At 45.8% G+C, this 20502-nt stretch overlaps 1 protein-coding gene across 1 annotated transcript in view; it reads right to left on the reverse strand.

Moving 5' to 3' along the window:
• Positions 1-20502, reverse strand: part of Myrip (myosin VIIA and Rab interacting protein) — a 171515-nt gene that overhangs the window by 15118 nt on the left and 135895 nt on the right. Inside the window, exons 11-12 of the mRNA XM_052186959.1 lie at positions 12607-12846; positions 515-709 (exon numbers count right to left, since the gene is read on the reverse strand). Of these exons, the coding sequence (XP_052042919.1) occupies positions 515-709; positions 12607-12846 (435 nt within the window). The remainder of the gene's footprint in view (positions 1-514; positions 710-12606; positions 12847-20502) is intronic.

Consider the following 20502-nt stretch of genomic DNA (forward strand, 5'->3'; position numbering starts at 1 on the left):
AGAGAAGTCCAGGCCCAAGATGCAACTTTCACCTGTGAGGTCTCTGCAACATCAGGATGATGCTACTCTGAGATCAAAGTCTTTCTTGGCTTCCTCCCTCTTCCCTTCCCTACACCATTCCTGCACCATCTTCCCTGAGGAGAAGAAGTGGCCTGGACACTGTCTGTAACCAGACAAAGCTGGGGTCTCAGCGGGTCTCCTAACTCCTCATACAGAAAGGCACCTTTGGGGCCACACTGTAGATGAAGTTTCACAGCTAGGGAATTGATAAAAGAAAATCCCAGGTGTCTTCCTCTGGGCTCTGCTCCCTTCCTCATCTCCTTCTCAATAGTTACTCTATCAACTCCTGACTTCATCATTGCTTCCGGGGAGCCCTGCCTCAGCCCTCTCCCGAGAACACACCAGACATGATGGTGGTGATGGTGTCTGTCCTTGCATGATTTGGGATCAGTTACAATTCTCTCTCTCCTTCACATATGCTCACTCTCGACTAGGCACATTCACACCCTCTTACGTTTTCTTCCAAGGAAGTCAGCTGCTTGTCCAGTCGCACTTGGTCTGTTCCAAGAGGAAACTTCCCATTTTCTCTGTCAGTGGAGACTGGGGGAATCTCCCAGGGCCCTGCAGACTCTGCGATCAACTCCTCGGTAGCATTGATGACCTTCAGGACTTCTGTGGAGATGTTGCAGAGAGAAACAGCAGAACACTTCTGTTTGGTCCAATAACAGAAGGGGACAGAACACAAGAACAGCACATTAACAAGGACAAGAAAATCCTACAATATCCAGGCATCCATCATGAGGTCAGCTCTGTAATCACACACATACATACACACAAATACACACCACAAACACACATACACACCACACACACCACACACACCATCCACACACACACACCCACCACATGTATACCATACATTCCACATATACTCACACATACACATACACACACACACACATACTCATACCACATGCATACTACTACACACATTTGCATATACTACAAACACAAGCACCACACCCACTTACACCTATTCATTCACTCATACACACTCATACACCCCACACATTCCAAATATACTCACAGACACACCAACATTCCACATATACTTACTCACACATACACCATATACTCACTCTTATATACACATCATACATACACACACTCACACACATACCACACACACATTCACACATCTGCTGAAAGAGTGGGACATGTAAGAAATCTACACAGGGAGCTGAAGAGATGGCTAAGTGGTTAAGAACACTGACTGCTCTTATAGAGGACCTGGGTTCAATGTCCAGCAACCACATTGTAGCTCATAACCATCTGCAAAATTTCAGCTCTCTTCTGAAAATGTTCAAACACATTAAATAGATTGAATCAAAGAAAGAAAGAAAGAAAGAAAGAAAGAAAGAAAGAAAGAAAGAAAGAAAGAAAAGAAAGAAAGAAGCAGAGAACCCAGAGGAGAGCTGGTGTGACCTGGTTTCAGTTTGGTGACTCAGTGAGTGACTCCAGGTCACAGAGTTGGAGGGAGGAAGCAGAGGTGTGGTCCTGAGGAGTTAGGAGTCTTGCTGAGACTCTAGCCTTGTCTATGATGGGACCTTAGCCAGGCTGTTCCTCAGTTCTAGAATTTAGTCTGTCATATAAACATGAGGGTTCTGGCAATGAACTCTTCTGAGGCTTGGCAGGCATGGTGTGCTAGCTCATACGGATCTTAATGTAGCCTCCTTTGTTTTCCACTCCAAACAGGAAGCATCATATGCTAGCCTCCCTTGCAGCTAGGGCTGGACTTGTTACAGGTCACTGAGTAAGCCAACTACTTTCTATAAAAGCTCTTTTCTGTTTATTTTCAGGTGTATGTTTAAGGTGCATGTGTCTGTGGGTGCACATGTGTAGAGCCCCAGGGCTGCTGACACCAGGAATCTTTCACTTGCCTTCCACTTTATGCACAGAGGTGGGGTCTCCCAGGCAAACCCAGAGCTTTCTGACAGCGCTAGTCTCGCCACCTTGATTGCTCTGGAGATCCCTAGTCTCCAGCTTCTGAAAGCTGTCCATGGGCATGTACACGGGCTCTGGGGACTCAAACCCCAGTCCTCACTCCTGCTGATCCTGTGGCAAGGGTTTTAACCGCTGAGCAATCCCCCAGCCCCATGGCTTGCTTCTGGGAGTGGCTTCTGCTTCTGTCTCACTGGAGGAGGCTTCAGGCAACACCTCCCTTCAACAAAGATCGCAGGGTTCAGAGATGAGTGAAGGGGTGAGGCTGGGAAGGAAATGGAGCAATCCTTGCCCTCATGCCTGCCTTGACCCCATCCTTACAGCCTGTCACACACACTCTGTCCTGGCCCTTGAGGGTACACAGACTTGTCACACACACTCTGTGGTGGGTTTCCTCTGTGGAGGGAGAAGTCTCACATTTCCCTCACCAGGTCAAGGGTTTAAGGGCCTGGACCACACCAAAAGGAAAATGACCCAAGTCACACCAAAACCAACAGTAATAGAATGGAGGTTTTTAATCCTATACAGTGTGGAAAGCCATGGCAGTATTCGCCATTACAAGATGGTGCCGGCTTCCACTGTGCCAGCTCCGCTTTCTTATTAAACAAGCTATCTGCGCATGTGCAAGAGTATTTTCACGCCAAATCTCTGCCCATCCCGGGGCATTCTAATGAGGTGATGAGTGAACAGCCAATTAAGTGTGTACACGCCACACCAAGGGGTATATAAGCAGCACCCATTTTGGGCTCGGGGTCTTCCTCCACGAAAAGCTTCAATAAAAGCTTGGCTGCAGAAGGATCCTGGTGTCCTGCGTGCGTTCTTGCTGGCGAGACGATAGCGTGGGACAATACAGAATCATATGTTATCCATATGTTGTAGGAGATGGTCTCTAGGAATGCTAAATTTCTACAGAGTACCTGCTGTCATTCATTGAATCTGGTACATCTGACAGTGATTTGGAAGATTAGATATTTTTATATGCTGTAGGACTTTTCCTTTCAATAGAGAATGTATGTTTTGATTTTTGTTTTGCACACATAAACTGTAGAAGATAAATTCACTGAAAACTTTTATATTCTTAAACTAAAAAAAAAAAGTTTTCTACTGTTTGGAGTCCCAGTTAATGTCCTTAGGGAGTGCAAACTGGAATTTTTGTACAGTTTCTCTGTGGATCACCTAGAAGCGGCCAGTTTACTTGGGCCTGGGGTAGGGGTAGGAAAGTTGAGACAACGGGATTTAATAGGCTATCCTTAGTGAGAGGAGCAGGACACCTGGCCGATCCCCTGGTCACTCACTGGCTAGCCTGATCCACGGGGGCGGGTGGGGGGTGCTTCTACAGCTAACTTTGCTCCTTGTATGAATAGCCCGTCCTTGCCTGGTGTAGAGTAAACACTCAAGTTTGGTATGAAGTTATAATTAGCACTGCATCGGCTACTGATGGGTGATCTGAAGTCGTAGACATTCAGAGGTGGCTGGCAGGGAACCCATTTTCAGGAGAAATGAAAAGCTAGAGACGTCTTTAGTTTCTGCCGTGTAGGATTCTGGAGCGACGGCCAGAATGAGTCAACAAAGCAGGAGTGCCCCGAGAGGGTGCTTCATTAAGATCACATACATCCCTTCAGGCATCAATAACAGGGTGGATCAAATGCGACTGTCATGGAGTCAGACAAGGAAGAGGCAAAATACATGCAGATGGTCAACTGATGAACTAAGGGGCCAGGCCAACGAGACGCTCTGTTTGAAAAAAAAAATCAGGGTAGTTAGGAACTGAAGGACACTTGAGGTTGTCCTCTGGGACACACACACACACACACACACATACAGAGAGAGAGAGAGAGAGAGAGAGAGAGAGAGAGAAGAGAGCGCCAACCCACTTTCATCTTTTGGCACCAATATTTCTAAGAGGAAAAAGGGACTTGGTTTCCTTATGAGTCAGAATTCAGAGCAGTTTACTAAAACAAACGTGTCCAGCCTGCAACCTTCATCCAACAGGCCTGATATTTCCATCCCTAAAGGCGAAGAAGGTACAGAGGAGGGACTTGAGCCAGAAATCATGGTGCCCAAGGCCTACTCCCTTCCTACCACCCAACCATTCCTGCATCCATGCGTAGAGGTCTCTGGGCCTGGTGCTTGCAGAAAGTGATGCTCAAATAAAGTCTTGGGGGCGGGGATGGAGAGGCGGCTCCCTGCTCAGCAGTCAGAAACACCTGTTAAGGCCCAGCATCCAAGTCCAGCCCGTGGTTCATAAACTGCCTGCAACACCAGTCCCATGTGATCCAACACCCTCTCTGGCCTCCATGGGTACCGGGCATATATGTGGTACACATACATACATATAGCCACTCACACACATCAACATTAATTTAAAAAAGCTCTGAGGGGTAAACAGGTCAGTGAGAAAAAGGTGAATGGAGGATGGTGAGAGAGGGATCTGCCTGTCACTCCACAGCCGCCACCAAGTCTCAGAGGAAGGGAGTCAGGACAGGGAACTGCCTGTCAATCTACAGCCTCCAACATGGCTCAGTATTGGCTTGTTGCCAAGGCCAGGGTGAGGCCAAGCCACACAACCTAGGTGAGATGCTAGGTTGTACCCCAGGGATGCACTCCTGATCTGAGCTCACAAGGACAGGGTGGTACACACTCACCACACAAGGACAGGGTGGAACACACTCACCACAGTGAGGAAGAATACACACCACAGCGGAACCCAGACCCAGGGTCTGCCTGGTGAGTTCTGTCCCAAACTACAGACGCTTCCAGTTAGCAGAGCAACAAGCGAGGAAACTGGTCCCCAAATGCCTGAATTTCACAGATTTGTCTCCTTTTTAAAGGTAAGAAAAGACACTCCATATGTCCCCACAAAGAGCGGAGAGAAATCTGCAAGGAAAATAGTCCAAGTTGCTTCAGTTCTCATGAACATAAGGCCCTCAGTGGCACCTCCAAAACCCACCAAATACACTCTCCAAAGACTCACGCCTCTGAAGAGTGACTTCGTGAAAGACAAAGAACTGTGTGAAGAGGTTGGGGCATGATCTTAATAAATTAGCCTATGGAATAAACAGATACAATACACATTTCAGAGATCAGAGGAGAGATGATCTCTAAGGACTGAGGGATGTGTGCATGTGTGTACAGGTGCACATGTGTGTGTGTGTGTGTGTGTGTGTGTGTATGCATAGGCCAGAGGAAAACCTTAGCTGGAATTCCTCAAGATCTAGTTTGTTTTTTAAAAACTTAAAAATATTTATTTTTAAGTGTGTGTGTGTGCATGTGCGTGTGCGCGTGCGTGCGTGCGTGCGTGCGTGTGTGTGTGTGTGTGTGTGTGTGTGTGTGTGTGTGTGTGTGTGTGTATGCATAAGTTCAGGTGCCTGTGAAAACCACAAGTGGGCGCCAGATCCCCTGGAGTTTGAATTGCAGGCACTTGTGAGCCACCAAATGTGTGTTCTGGGAAGCAAACTCAGGCCCTTGGCAAGAGCAGCACACATCATTCTCAACCCCGGGGGCCCTCTCTCCAGCTCTCAGTTTTTTCCTTTGTACAGGATGTCTTGCTGCCCTGAAATTGACAGGTAGGCTGTGTTGTCTAGGGTGAGCCTCAGAGATCTGCTTGTGTCTGCTTCCCCAGTGGTGGGCTGAGATGTGCCTCCATGTCTGGCTTTTCGTGTGGGAACTAGGGATCGAATTCAGACCCCCATGCTTCCGGGGTAGTGTCCTGAGATGCTTGATTTATGACACCCCTTGGAGGAGCATCAGAGCAGGATCAGAGTGATGGAGGCCAAAGCTGACTGGGGCTGTTACCCTTGACTAGGAAGCAGTTCTCTTTACCCACAATGCATCACAGGTACTAGATCAGCCCACTGGCTATTTGCTGAACAAATGCACACAGGTGGGGACTGAACTCCCAACTTTGTATCCCCACTCCTCCTAGATGTTGGCCCTCTCCTTTTTGTGGCTGCCTCCACCTGCTGCTGGGGCCTGCAAAGCCGGTTGTCCGTTCCTTCTTTATCGTGGTTTGTGAGTGTGCTCTCTTCCTGTATCCCTTATACCCTTTTTTTTGGGGGGTGGGGTGGTTTTTTGGTTTTTTCGAAACAGGGTTTCTCCTGGAACTCACTCTGTAGACCACGCTGGCCTCGAACTCAGAAATCCACCTGCCTCTGCCTCCCAAGTGCTTGTATTAAAGGCGTGTGCCACCACCGCTCGGCTTCTTATACCCTTCTTAAACAAGCAAGTGAAGTATGGTCCCGATATCAATCACCAAAATCAAAACAAATAAAAAATGCATTATAGTTCAGTGTAATGGCTCTCAGGTAAAGGGGCTTGTTAAACCTGGTAACTTGAGTTTATTCCTTGGGACTCACACAGCGGAAAGACAGAACTGCCTTCTGCAAGTTTATCTCCATGTGTGCCATGGTGCATGTGTACACACACACAACCATATACACATACACTCACATATACACACTTATACACTCACATACACACTCATATACTCACACACATGCACACTTATACACACACTCACACGCATACACTCACATACATGCACACTCATACACTCACACACATACTCATACATTCACACACACATATGTACATACATACACATGTATACTCATATACACATACTCACACATACATACATGCTCACATACATACATACATCACACATACATACATTCATGCTTACACACACATACATACACACTTATATATTCAATAATATATACATACACATATATACATATACACACACACTCACATACTATACTGACTGGTTTTGTGTGTCAACTTGACACAAGCTGGAGTTATCACAGAGAAAGGAGCCTCCCTTAAGGAAATGCCTCCAAGAGATCCAGCTCTGGGGCATTTTCTCAATTAGTTGTCAGGGGGGTGATGCCATCCCTGGGCTGGTAGTCTTGGGTTCTATAAGAGAGCAGGCTGAGCAAGCCAGGGGAAGCAAGCCAGTAAGAAACATCCCTCCATGGCCTCCGTGTCAGCTCCTGCTTCCTGACCTGCTTGAGTTCCAGTCCTGACTTCATTTGGTGATGAACAGCAATGTGGAAAGTGTAAGCTCAATAAACCCTTTCCTCCCCAACTTGCTTCTTGGTCATGATGTTTGTGCAGGAATAGAAACCATAAGACAAGACACATACTCAATACATATATACATACACATTCTCACACCACACACACACACTGCATGTTAAAAAGCCCCATAGCATCTTATCCCAGTTGGGGGGGGGGAATGAGCAGGAGTCATGAAATAAAATGAGTTGTATTTAATAAATCTCAGGCTCTACTGCTGGATGACTTCCTAACATCTGTGTCGACATCTTACGAGTTCAGCTACTGTGACTTTAAAGCGCAGACATAACATCTTACTAGGCAGATCCTTTCAGTCCTTCCTTGATTTTTCTAAACATTTCTATACTATTCCTGACTTTGTTCCATCAGATGATTCTGATGTTGGGAATCTTTTTGGGATGTTGACATCTGGTTTGAGTTCCTGATCTGAATTACACTAAACTTCTGACCTAATTTTGAAGGAAGCCATCTCTACATTGCCTCTCCTTCCAGCACACTGCCTCATTTCTTGGAGACTGGCAGATTTCTTGCGAAGTTTTAACTTCACACTTTTTCTTTATTTGTGTTATGGTTAGAATCAGCCCCCTTCCCACCCCTCATCTCCCTGATCCTGTCTGAGATTCATATGTCATTTTTTTAGCTCATGGAAAATTCATGGTGTCACTAGACACTCCTAAAATGGGGCTCTAACATGAGTCCCCAAGTCACCTGGGCCTGTTGGGTAGTTATATAAAGGGTGTGGTGTGGTTCATGAACAATCTCTCCTTTGGACAGGATTTGCCAGCTGTATTCATCTGAGTTCAGAGTTGCTGTGTTCTTTCCTGTGTACTTCATGGGAAGGTTCACCATTTGCTCCTACCCAAGAGCTTGGCGCTGCCCCAGAGAGCTTCCTATTTCTCTAAGATGTTTCACTCTCTCTCTCCCCCACTCTATAGACAATAACTTTTTCTACAAGTTTGAGACCCTCATTCCTCTACTCTCTCAGTGTCAGAAGACAAGATGGCAGAGCTCTGTGGGGCTATGACCCTTTTATAAAAATACAACACAACTACTTATGATAATAAACAAAGATGCTTCAAATTAAGATGTTCCAGGATAACAGACATACAATTTGGTCTCTAATGCAAGGGTTTACTAATGTGGGTCTCTAAGAAGCAGGGTTGTAAATAGCATTTCTATCCAGAAACAAGGGATGTTGCCACCGTCCATGTTAACCTGTGTCATGACACATCTAGAAGCATAGAATTCTGGAACCAGGGGGATCCAGAAGGCAGGTGCTCTAGATGTGGGCACAGTAGGGTATATGTGGAGATTTGGCTACTGAAATGTTGCCTTCAGACTCAGGCTGGTCCCTGGCCCTTCGCATCCCTTTCCAGGAGTGCAACATCCAAGAGGTAAGTTAGCCACTCAACCAGGGCATTCTCCTAGAAGCGCTGGGATGGGTCTGACTTAGAGCTGGAAAAGCCAGTGTTCATTTCCACAGTCCTAGGACCAGAGTTTGGAAGGCTGACCATTGGGTCCAAGGGACAAGGGCAGCCACCTAAAGAAGAAACAGGACTCTTTTGCACAACTAATGAACTCGAGGTTTTAGGACAGACTTACAACACAGGGTTCTGTAAGCTCATTCTTCAGCAGTTTCTCAGTCACCTCTGATCCACTTAATCCAGCCAAAGTGAACCATTCAGGCCGGCTGAGGGGTAAGTCTGCCTACAGCCAGGGTCTGACTTCAAACAAGGAAAAAAATACTTCTAAAAGGGTTCTGCTACTGTTGGACAGGATCCGGAAACTCCCCCAACCCCCACACACATTCTAGAGAAAAAGCTGCATTAAAGTCACCAAAATGGCTCTAGTATCACAGTCTTGCATGCACCTGCATGTTAGCTCCCAGGAAGCAGGGACAAATCTCTCTCTCTCTCTCTCTCTCTCTCTCTCTCTCTCTCTCTCTGTGTGTGTGTGTGTGTGTGTCATTGTCTCTGTGTGTGAGTGTGTGTGTGTTGCTGTTGTTGCTGTTGTATAAACTGATTGTGGCTGTATCATGGGAGATGTCCCAGCGACTGTGACCTTAAAGATGGAAACTTGGGTTCAGTCCTGTGCAGTGTTCCCCCAACTGACATTCTGCACAGTATGAAGGACACCAGCTGTGGACACAGATCTGCGTCTGTGTGCCTCGAGGCATCCAATTCGCTGCACTCAGCACCAGCAGATGGACAGTATTTTGTGCAGTAGATTTTTCTGGAGCGTGTTACAGGGTGTATGCTAATTAACATTTGCTGGGCTCCTGCTGCATGCGAGAAGCTTACCCTGCATAATTCAAGCCTCACAATTCTGAAAGGCAGCATGATTATCCCTGTTCTACAGAGGGTGAGAGTGTGTATCCAATCAACAATAAAAAGCTAGGGATCATGTTAGAAATAAGACAGACAGACAGGCAGGCAGGCAGGCTTGTCAGCATGCTGAGAACATGGGTGCTGTGAGAACAGGTCGCTGAGTAGGGGAAGGACTGGAGGGCCCAGGAATGGCCAGGATCCACGAGGAGTGGGAGTGCAGGCAAGGAAGGACAAGGGGCTCTTGTGAGCAGCAGTAACCGTTAAGATGTCAGCCTAAGTCTAGAGATCTCAAAAACAACGAAACAGACACTCAAAGCCTAAAGCCCATCTCTGTACAGTGCATTTCTCTGCTTGACAATATTCAGCATGCAATCCTGCATTTCTGCTTTCCAGTCATCTTGCCTGCTTTGGTGGGGGTTGGGGGATATAGTCTTCTCTGTTTTTTTTTTTTTTTTTTTTAAGACATTGATTTTTTTTACTTAAGAAGAATTCTACCTGGTGGAGTCTTCTTGAACTTGTGGTAAACTGGGGGACAGACTTGGACTCTGAGGAACAGACACACTTGGGAGTCTAAGTAAGGCTAAGCATGAACGTGGGGGGGGGGGTTGGGGAGGTTGCTGCTTCGCCTGGGGATTCGCACATTATTCCTGGAAGTGCATTCAGCAGACAGGTGGGTGTGCTCGGAGGAGGCGGTCCCTTCTGGCCTGTGAAGATGGTGACACATACCTTATCCCACCATGACTTGCCACTGGTCCAGCATGGATTTTTCTTAGAGATTTAGGACCATAACAAAGCCAACAGGCTACAGAGCCAATGTTAGACAGATGTCACGTGACAGTCTCCACGTCCCCTGGGGCCTATGTTGACCACTGTAGACATCGCTTGTCGTCATCATGGTCTTTCTCCCTATAGCACTGGTTCTGCTGGCTCAGCTGCCTAGCAGAGTGTGGGCTCTCCTACACACACACACACACACACACACACACACACACACACACACACACACCAGCAGGAACCACTGTGTGACCTTGAAATGGGGAAAAAAGCCAAGAAGCAAGTCTCTATTAGAACCATCTCTCAAATGTGGAACACAGCCTTTAGTGAATGTGTCACAATCAAAAAGAACCGGAGGTGGTGCAGGATGAAGGCCTGCTGGAGTTAGTGAAGAGGTGGCCTGTCACAAAAAGGCCTATGTGACAGAAGAGGCTAATGATTTGAGGTCAAGGCTTGTAGTACATCCTCAGCTCTTACACTAGCTGCAGGTCTTGATAACCCAGACTCAGTTTCCCCATCTGAATAATCTGCAACTAATATAAAAGGGTTATTTTAATGAACTCGTCTATCTATCTATCTATCTATCTATCTATCTATCTATCTATCTATCTATCTATTACCTATCTATCATCTATCTATCACCCATCAATAAGTCTATCATCTATCAATATATCATTATTATCATTCTGTTATTTGTAGAAGGCACGAGGTCTTTGTGCTCACAGCTAAGCACTAGGGAAACCAGGAATGTTAAGCAAGCCACGCCGTCTCTTCAACAGAAGAGCTGTCTAATCTGTTTTCCATTTGTTAGGCTGGAGGTGGATGCAGTCAATAGCCGGGAGACCTGTGCTATCTGTAGAGCCCAAACTACCCGAATCCCCCAGACTACCGTGCTTATCCCCGACTCTTCCTCTAGGGCCTTAATCTTGAGCATTGTTTCTCAGTTGAGAACCTATCCTTATGTGAGATGTCACATGTGCTTTACAGTAACCCAGGTGACCTCTGTGTAGGGCCACACCTGACTCACATGGTTATCTCAGTCATTCTAGACTCTTATCTTAAGCACGGTTTTTCAGTCAGGGACCCATCTTTATGGAAGAAACCGTGTGTACTTTGTAAAGAGTTTCAGTGTAAACATGTCTCATATACATACAGGAGAGAGTTCATTACTATCAGGAAACTTTACAAAATTATGTTGTGCTTAAATATGTCTAAAATAAACTGCTTAGGGTGAGACTCTGGAAGTTTGACCCAGAGCCAAATACCCAGATTTCCTTCTTGCCTCACGTGGAACTTACTCTATTGGGCATGGTGTTTGCAGAGGACCCTCACAATGGTCTGTCTGAACACCTGTCTATATCTGCCTGCCTGTCAATCAACATGTAATCTATCAGTTTATCATTAATCTATCTATAATCTATCAGTTTGTCATGTTCTATTTATCTCTATCACCAATCTATCCTCTAGCTACCATCTATCAATCTGTCATCTATCATCTATGTATATGTCCGTCATTTATCTATATACCTAACCTCTACCTATCACCTATCTGTTCATTGCCTTTTATCTCTCATCTCTCATTTATCTACCATCAATCTATTCATCATCCATCCACCTACCTACCTACCATCTCTATATCTAACGACAACATGTCAAAGAGACACTCAATCTGACACTCTCTTGCTTCCTTGGTGGCGGACAGGTATACACAGCATAAACACGTTTGAGAAGCCGTGGAGGGAAAGCCAGCACAGTGGGCAGGCAGAGGCAGGGTGGGCGGCATCTGTGACCCCTCTCTGCTGGGGGTTGGCAACTCTTTCATGCTGTTTAAACCCTGTACCTAAGAGCTCAGATGTGTGCTTTGTAAGAGAGGACCTACAGGTGGGAAGAAATGTGGGGCTACAGATCCAGTGTTTTGTGATCCAGAAAGCAGCCCTGACCTGTTTGAAACACAGGAATCCCTGTAAAGTTGGCTTGAAAGGGAATCGCTGGCTGAAATAAACAAACTGAAAGTGGCCCATCCCAAGAGTCCAGATGGCCACTTTCAACACGACACTTCTGTATCATGCACCAAAGCCTTTCCACCGCTTTCAAGAGCAGTTAAGTGCATAATCCCAAACCATGAGCAAAGGAGAGGAATCAGATAACAGTGTGGGAAACAGGGAAGGCCTGGGAATGGAAGGCTCAGAGACGAGGGCCCACAGGAGACGTGATGGGACAAAGTCCAAGGACAGTAGGGTCCCTTCCTTGATTGTTCCTGGCAATGACTGAAAACGTTCTCTTCCTTTCTCCCAGGAACTTGGGGTGAGCATTGAGGGGAAAGCTTTCTGGGGCCCAGGGCATGCCTGCACACCGCCCCCTCCCCACACATACACTGCAGCTGCGGTGGGTGTCACCACTGCAGGCGTCTCCTGGCCCTTACCTTCTTTAGCTCCTCCTGGACACCCTGGCTGTTCTCCTCAGAAGAGAGACTTCCCTTCTGGTTCTCAGGCGCGGCCTTGGACTCGGACTCCTGTTCCTCCCCAGAAGACGTCTCCTTTTCGCTCATTTTCATGGCTAACTCGTACAGTCTATTTCTCAGCTTCTCCTCTACTGAGTCTGTGCTGGACCGGGAGTTCTGAGCCTCATTGCTGACGTCAGTCTCTGACATGTTGTCCGACACCTGTAGGGAGCCAGAGCCAGGAGATAAGAACCTTGATCTCTGGAATAAAGGAATCTTGCTGCTGAGTGGGCTGCAGACGTCCACAGGAGCCCCCAAGGAAGGGAGCCCAGGGCAACAGCAAGTCTTTCCTGACTTCATTTCCACTTTACCTTGGCTGGCTTTAATGCATTTAGCACTTGGCTAAAGAGCTTAGGTAGATGAGCCTCAGGCTTTGATCAGTGTTTGAATTGTGATTTTGTGTTTGTGGGTGGGTGGTACGTGAACCATGGAGACCAGAGGACAACCTAGGTTAATCCTCCACAGTGTCTTAGTCACCAATCGATTGCTGTAAAGAGACACCATGACCTCAGCAACTCTCAGGAAGAATGCATTTAACTGGGGGCTTTCTTACCGTTTCAGAGGTTTAATCTATTTATCATCACGGCAGGAAGATGACAGCATGCAGGCAGGTGCATGCTTAAAGCCCCCCCCCCCCCCATGACATACTTCCTCCAACAAGGTTGCACTAGCTTCAACAAGTGCAATCCTTTTAATCCTTTTAAACAGTGACACTTCCTGGTGACTGAACATTCAAATCTATTACCCCATGGGCTGTTCTTACTCAAACCACACCACACTTAGTCTCAATCTGCCTGTTTGCTTGTCTTTGGGACAGGATCTCTCACTTGCCTGGAGCCCCACATGCCTGAACACTTTACTCCCTTCCCTAAGTCCAGGGCTTCTGCTCTGGGATTTGGAATTCCCAGCCTGTGTACCTCTGCCCTGGGTTGTCTGACTGCCTCCCTGGATCTACTTCTCACCTGTGCGGAGTCATTAAGTAGGCAAGCCTCAGCAATCTGTCTGTTTCTCCAGCATCAGGATGCCAGGCATACACTATAATACCTGAGTGCATCTATCTATCTGTCTGTATATCATCTATCTATCTATCTATCTATCTATCTATCTATCTATCTATCTATCTATCATCTATCTGTCTGTATGTTTATCTATCATCTATCTGTTTATATATCATCTGTCTGTATTTCTATCATCTACCTGCCTATCATCTATCTATCCATCTATCCATCTATCTATCTATCTATCTATCTATCTATCAATCATCTGTCTGTCAGTCAGTCCGTCTTTCTGTCTGTCTATTAAGAATCCTGGGGTTGAACTCATATCCCAGCCCCAAATTTCTTCTTCTTCATCCTCAGATTTCTTGTGTTCCCACACATGCACCCACCAGGCTGGGCTCACCCATCTGGCCCTCCCATTAGCAGCCTGCTAAATAAGGTGACTAAAACCTCCCTCATGGATCCAAGGTGCCCTTAGGTACAGAGAGAATGGTGTATAAGGGAAACTGTGCAGGGATCCTACACATCCCATAGAGAGACAGAGAAGGGATCCCTGTGGAAGCAGTGCTTAAGCTGGGACTTCAAGTGTTGCAGTCACCAGGCTCAAAAGAAAGAAAGGCAAGATCAGTATTCTAGAACTAATGGGTCCCTGTGCATGTGTAAGCCATACCATGTGGTACCCTAATGCTACAGCCCCCATTAGTTAATAACCACACCTCTTGATCCTGCTTTATCGGGCGGTTACTTGCTAAGCTTCTTCTATGAATGTGACTCTCCCAGGCCGGGGAACCCCAGGAGGCTGTGCTGATTGCTGTGTTCTCAAAAGAATCCACCATTACTCCCCTGCTTTATGGCTAAGACCAAGCCCAGTATCAATAAGACCTGTAGCACAAAATGGTTTAAGAAGAGGGTGATTCAGTGGGGACTCTTACTTTGCAGACATGTTCTACACCATCCTCTTGCTCTGAAAGGTAAGTATGAAAAATCTTACACCTGCTTTACCATGTGTCTGGTCACACCTGCTTTACCAGGACTCACGTTACCCATGTTACTCCAGATCATTTGTCTCTTCTCATTAAAACTAGATTTTATTTTATTTTAATGTTTCTATGAACAATATAATAAATAAAGGAATATTTATGTTATTAAATATACAAAGATAGTAGCTGCTCATATATCAAGGTCTTATTTTTACATGTATGTATGTACGTATGTATGTATGTTTCATGTGTATGTGTAGGCATGTGGACATCTGCATGCCTCAGCACAGACGTGGTGGTCAGAGGACCCTGAGGTCGTCAGGCTTGGTGGCAAGCCCCTTTATGTGCTGAACTATCATGTACGTCCAACGTTCTTAACACATTTTCAGAGAATAATTAGAACTTAGACTGCCGGATGGAACCACATTTACCCCCCAAGAAAACATCTTTACTAATGAGTATAACCAAAAATAAAACATTGCGGGAAACTAAAATAGCAGCTGTCTGTAACCCTCAAGTTCCCATGACTGCAAATGCCAGCTCCCATGTTAAAGTGGTGTTTGGCTAACAGCCTTCATGACATTGCCAAATCTTCTTCCAAAACTGTGTAGGAAGACCCACAAAAGAATGGCACTCTGCTGCCAAGGAACAGCAGAAATCAGCTTGTTGCCAGTAAAAGAAGGAGAATTTTTCCATTAAAATAAAAACCCAGAGGAATTGGCAGGAAAAAGAACTGACGGATCCAGCTGGTCTCTTCCCTTTAAATATATATAATTTTTGGTCTTCTTCTCTGCAGTACTCTGTAAATGTCAGATAAATGGACACCACAAAACAAAATAAATAGCAACCAAACAAGCAGAACACATAGATGAGTCTTGTACTTTGCTATCTGAGAATAAGCCTTACTTTCAATTTCCCAACATGCTACATAGAAATTGTGTGCCTACGTGTGTGTCTATGTGTGGGTATATGCATGTGAGTGCAGTGCCTGTGGAGGCCAGAAGAGGGCATCAGATTCAGTGGAGCTGGAGTTATAGGCAGTTGTGAGCTGATAGGTCGGTACTAGGAACTGAACTTGTCCTGTGTGAAAGCCGTAAAGACTCTTAACTGCTGAGCCTTCTCTTCAGGCCTGTGTCAAGCCATTCTTAGAAACTGATGCTGAACTCAGCAAGTTGGACTACAAATGGAATTCAGTTCTTACAGACAGGAGTCTTGATCTAGAAAATTATAGACAATAAATGTTAAACTGACTCAAAATTAAGAAATATATCAATGTGATTAACAACATCAATAACTTTCAGAAGAAAAACAGGCTAGGCATGGGTCTCACACTTAGAATCATAGCACTTGGGAGCTTGAAGCTGAGAGACTGTTGTAAATTAAGGTCAGCCTGGGCCACCCAGTGAGATCCGGGCCATTTGGGCTCCATAGCTAGAAGACCCTGTCTTAAGAAACCAAATCAAACTGGAACTCCATTCCTGAGGTACGCCATTCAGGGCTAGGAAAGGTTTCTTAGTTTTGACAGGAGATGTGTCACTGGAAGCAAGCAGCAGACCTGACTGTGAACCACTGGAGCTGGTCACCAAGGAAGACCGCTGCTCCGATCTCACACTGAGCACAAGCTGTTGCTACTGCGGAAAGTCAGGAGGAAGAGACGACTGTAACACTGTAACGATGGAAAGGAAAAGACCAAAGTGTTGCTTGACTGAGCCAGTGGTTTGCAGTTCCAGGTACCCATGAGGCTGACACTGATGTGGACAGTGAACTCAAGGCCAAGTGGGCAACTTGAAGAGATTCTGTCTCCAAAGCAAAGAAGGTTCTCAGAAGAGGAAGAGGAGAAGGAGGGAGACTGGAGGAGGAGGCAGATTGGAGGAGGAGGGGGAGGAGGGGCATAGCTCTGTGGCAGAACACTTGCTACTACGCATGAATTAATTATTTGTAGGATAATTAGAATAGCTAAGAACACCACATGAAAGACTAGCAGAATTAACAAAAGATCCATTAGAGCGCTAAGTTATCACAGAATAAACAAAGTCAGTGCCGTTCTATAGGCGAGGATCGAGACATGTGACAGATAAGACACTCTCCCTTACGGCATCATTAAAATGCAAATTAAAAATTACTTAACAGGAAAAGCATGAGGGGGTTCGAACAAAAGTCTAAAAACTTTACAAGTGCTGGGCAATCCTGGATGGAAAAGCTCAGTTTTACAAAGACATAAATTATTCCTAAGTATATGCATACACGCAGCACAGCCCAACACAACTTGTGTTTTCCCGCAAATTGAACAGATTTTCAGACAGCAATTATATGAGTAGAGGGTTGAGAGATGCCAAGAAAGTTTTAGAAAATGATGTATCAACCAAAGTAACAAGGGTGGAGAGGGGAGAAGGGATGGGGGAGGGGAAAAAAGGGGTGGGGTAGAGGTGGGAGAAGGGATGGGGGAGGGGAGGTTCACCAGACATCAACATGTATTGTAAACAATTCATAATAAAAACAGTAACATCTGTACAGGAAGGGAACAAAGAACAGACACATGCTAACAAAGTAAACTTCATGTGCAAAGAAGGCAACTGATGCCAGCCGATGATACATGATGGATGACTTATTAACGATTTGGAAATAAATAACTCGGGGGGGGGGAAGGGGGGGGAGCCAGCTTTTACTTCACACCCAGACAAGCAAAGCCAATGTGGGTCTTGGTGGAAAATACAAACCTGCAAAGCACCTCGAAGATATGTGAGCTTGAGAATGAATTGTATTGAATAATAAAATAATAAAGGAGACAGTTACCAGGGTGTCATGTCGCCCTCCCACACCTGAGCCTCTGCCTGTATTTACCAAGTGCTGGGACTGCAGGTGTGTGCCACCATGCCACCATACCCGGCTTATGTGACTCTGGAGATGGAGCCCAGTTCCTTACACAAGCCAGGCAACACCCTGCCAACCACACTATGTTCCCACCTCCACCTAACCACTGCTATTAAAAAAAAGTACATGTAAAATGTACTTAAGCCAGGCATGGTGGCACACACCTTTAATCCCAGCATCTGGGAGGCAGAGGCAGGAGGATACCTGTTAGTATGAAGTAAGCCTGGTCTACGTAGCAAGTTCCAGGCAAGACTGTATACTGAGTCCCATCTCAAAACACCAAAATATAAGATAAATATCGAAAAGAGGTATAACATAATATGCTTTTCATAGGAAAAAATGGAACACTTTTAAAACTAGGGAAGAAACAATCTCCATGGAAACCATGCAAATGTTAAAAAAAGTTTAGTTTTTAGTGTTTTGTTTTTTTCTTTTCCTCACACAGAATTGGCAGGAATTGAACAGACTGGCAATGTCAGTGTTGACAAGCGCGAAATGCACACACGCATACGCTGTCGTGGCTATGTAAATAGCTACGAGGTCTGAGGGCTTAATTTGACAGCCCTTTAAAGTCTGCACAGCGACACTCTGTGGGCCTGTCTGCAGCCTGGAAATGTGGTAATATCCATCACTGTGGGACAAGGATGGGCCAATGGGGTTTGGAAGCCACTCTGTCCACTGGAGTTTGTCATCGGCACCGTAGCTTAGAATTGTCTGTGATTGGCAGGAGGCGGTGACATAAAAACAGCATTTGGGGACTGCAGAGGTGTCCAGAGACTAAGAGCGCTTCCTGTTCTCGGAGAAGACATGGGTCTGATTCCTAACATCCACTCCTGGCCACTGCGCGCACATGTACACGCACACACATATGTACCTAATTACACATGATAATTAAGAAAAAGGACTTTTAGTGTGTTTATTGATGTTTTGTGTGTGTGTGTGTGTGAGAGAGAGAGAGACAGAGACAGAGACAGACAGAGACAGAGAGAGAGTGTCTCCCATTGGCCTGGAGTTTGATAGCAGACCAGGCATTCTGGCAGGGATTAGCACAGGGATTACAAACCTGCACCACCAGGCCTGGAATTTTCATACATGTTCCAGTGTATTCTTCATTGCCTGCATTCTGGGTGAGCTGACATCCTGTTCCTGGCACGCTACCTTCCTGAAAGCTTTTGTACTTGGAATGCCCAGATGTGTGAGGGCTAACCTCTCCACATCACTTATGGTTGAGAGTTAGAAGTGGAAGATGGACCAACAGCATGATGCCAGACACAGACAGACTTGCTGAGTTACAGTCTTAAGTCTACTGTGCGCATATGAACATACAAAGACGGCTGTTCTAGATAGTTTCGTGTCAATGCGACGCAAGCAAGTCGTCTGAAAATGGGAACCTGGATTGGGGAAATACATCCATAACATGGGGCAAGCCTGTAAGGTGTTTTGCTAATTAGTGATTGATCGGGGAGGGCCGTGGAAGGGCCCTGCCCATTGTGGGTGGGGCCATCCCTGGGCTGGTGGTCCTGAGTTCTGTAAGAAAGCAGGCTGAGCTAGCCATGGGAAGAAGCCAGTAAGCAGCATTCCTCCATGGCCTCCCACCAGCTCCTGCCTCCAAGTTCCTACCCTGTTTGGGTTCCTGTCCTGACTTCCTTCGATGATGAATGGGGACGCATTAGTGTAAGCCAGATCAACCCTTTCTTCCCCAGTTTTCTTTTGGTCATGGTGTTTCATCACGGCAATAGAAACCCAAACTAAGAAAATAGCCTCACCACAAAATGCACCTTCAGTCATTCGGAGGGGGGTGGGTAACATTGAGTTAACTTGTTCATTTTTATTTTATCTTAAATTATCTGTGACTCTTTCTGTGCGTGCACGACATGTTGTGTGCACATGCCCTCGTGCAGAGAAAGAGGATGTCAGATCTTCTGGACCTGGAGTTACGAGCACCTGTGTGCTACCAGATGTGGGAGCTGGGAACGAAATCCAGGTGCTCTCCCAGAGCAGCACGTGGTCCTAACTGCTGAGCCATCTCTTCAGCTCTGTCTGTTTTGTGGGATGGGTGTGTGTATGTCATATTATGTAGTTTAGGCTAGACCAGAACTTGCTATGTAGTCCAGGCTAGCCCCCAATACTTTATCCTTCTGCCCCTGGAGTACTGGGACAATTGGCATGTGCTACCACGCCTGGAAGGAAAGGCCATTGGGATGCTTTAATATTTGTATATTATAGCTTTGTGTATATATATTATAATACAATATTTATACAAATATAAACATTAATATTTGTATATTATAGGAGGTCATTTGATCTGTCTTATATTAATTAATTTATAGACAGAGATGATAACTGCCCTATGAAAGGGAACTGAACAGAGGAATGGATACAGAAAACATGGTACATTTACACAACGGAGAACTACTCAGTATTAAACACAATGCATTCATGAAACTCTTAGGCAAATGGATGGAACTAGAAAATATCATCCTGAGTGAGGTAACCCAATCACAAAAGAACACACATGGTATGCACTCACTGGTAAGTGGATATTAGCCCAGAAGCTTGGAATACCCAAGATACAACTCATAGACCACATGAAGCTCAAGAAGAAGGAAGACCAAAGTGTGGATACTATTAGAAGGGGCATCAAAATACCCATGGGAGGAGATTCAGAGACAAAGTGTGGAGCAGAGACTGAAGGAAAGACCATTTAGAGACTGTCTCACTGGGGGATCCATCCCATATACAGTTACCAAACCCAGACTCTATTGTAGATGTCAACAAGTCTTGCTGACAGGAGCCTGATATAGCTGTCTCCTGAGAGGCTCTGCCGATGCCTGACAAACACAGAAGTGGATGCTCACAGCCGTCCATTGGACTGAGCACAGGGTCCCCAATGGAGGAACTAGAGAAAGGACCCAAGGAGCTGAAGGGGTTTGCAGCCCCATAGAAGGAACAACAATATGAACCAACCA

The sequence above is a fragment of the Apodemus sylvaticus genome, chromosome 7 (genome assembly GCF_947179515.1).
Source record: "Apodemus sylvaticus chromosome 7, mApoSyl1.1, whole genome shotgun sequence".
NCBI classification, from domain to species: Eukaryota; Metazoa; Chordata; class Mammalia; order Rodentia; family Muridae; genus Apodemus; species Apodemus sylvaticus.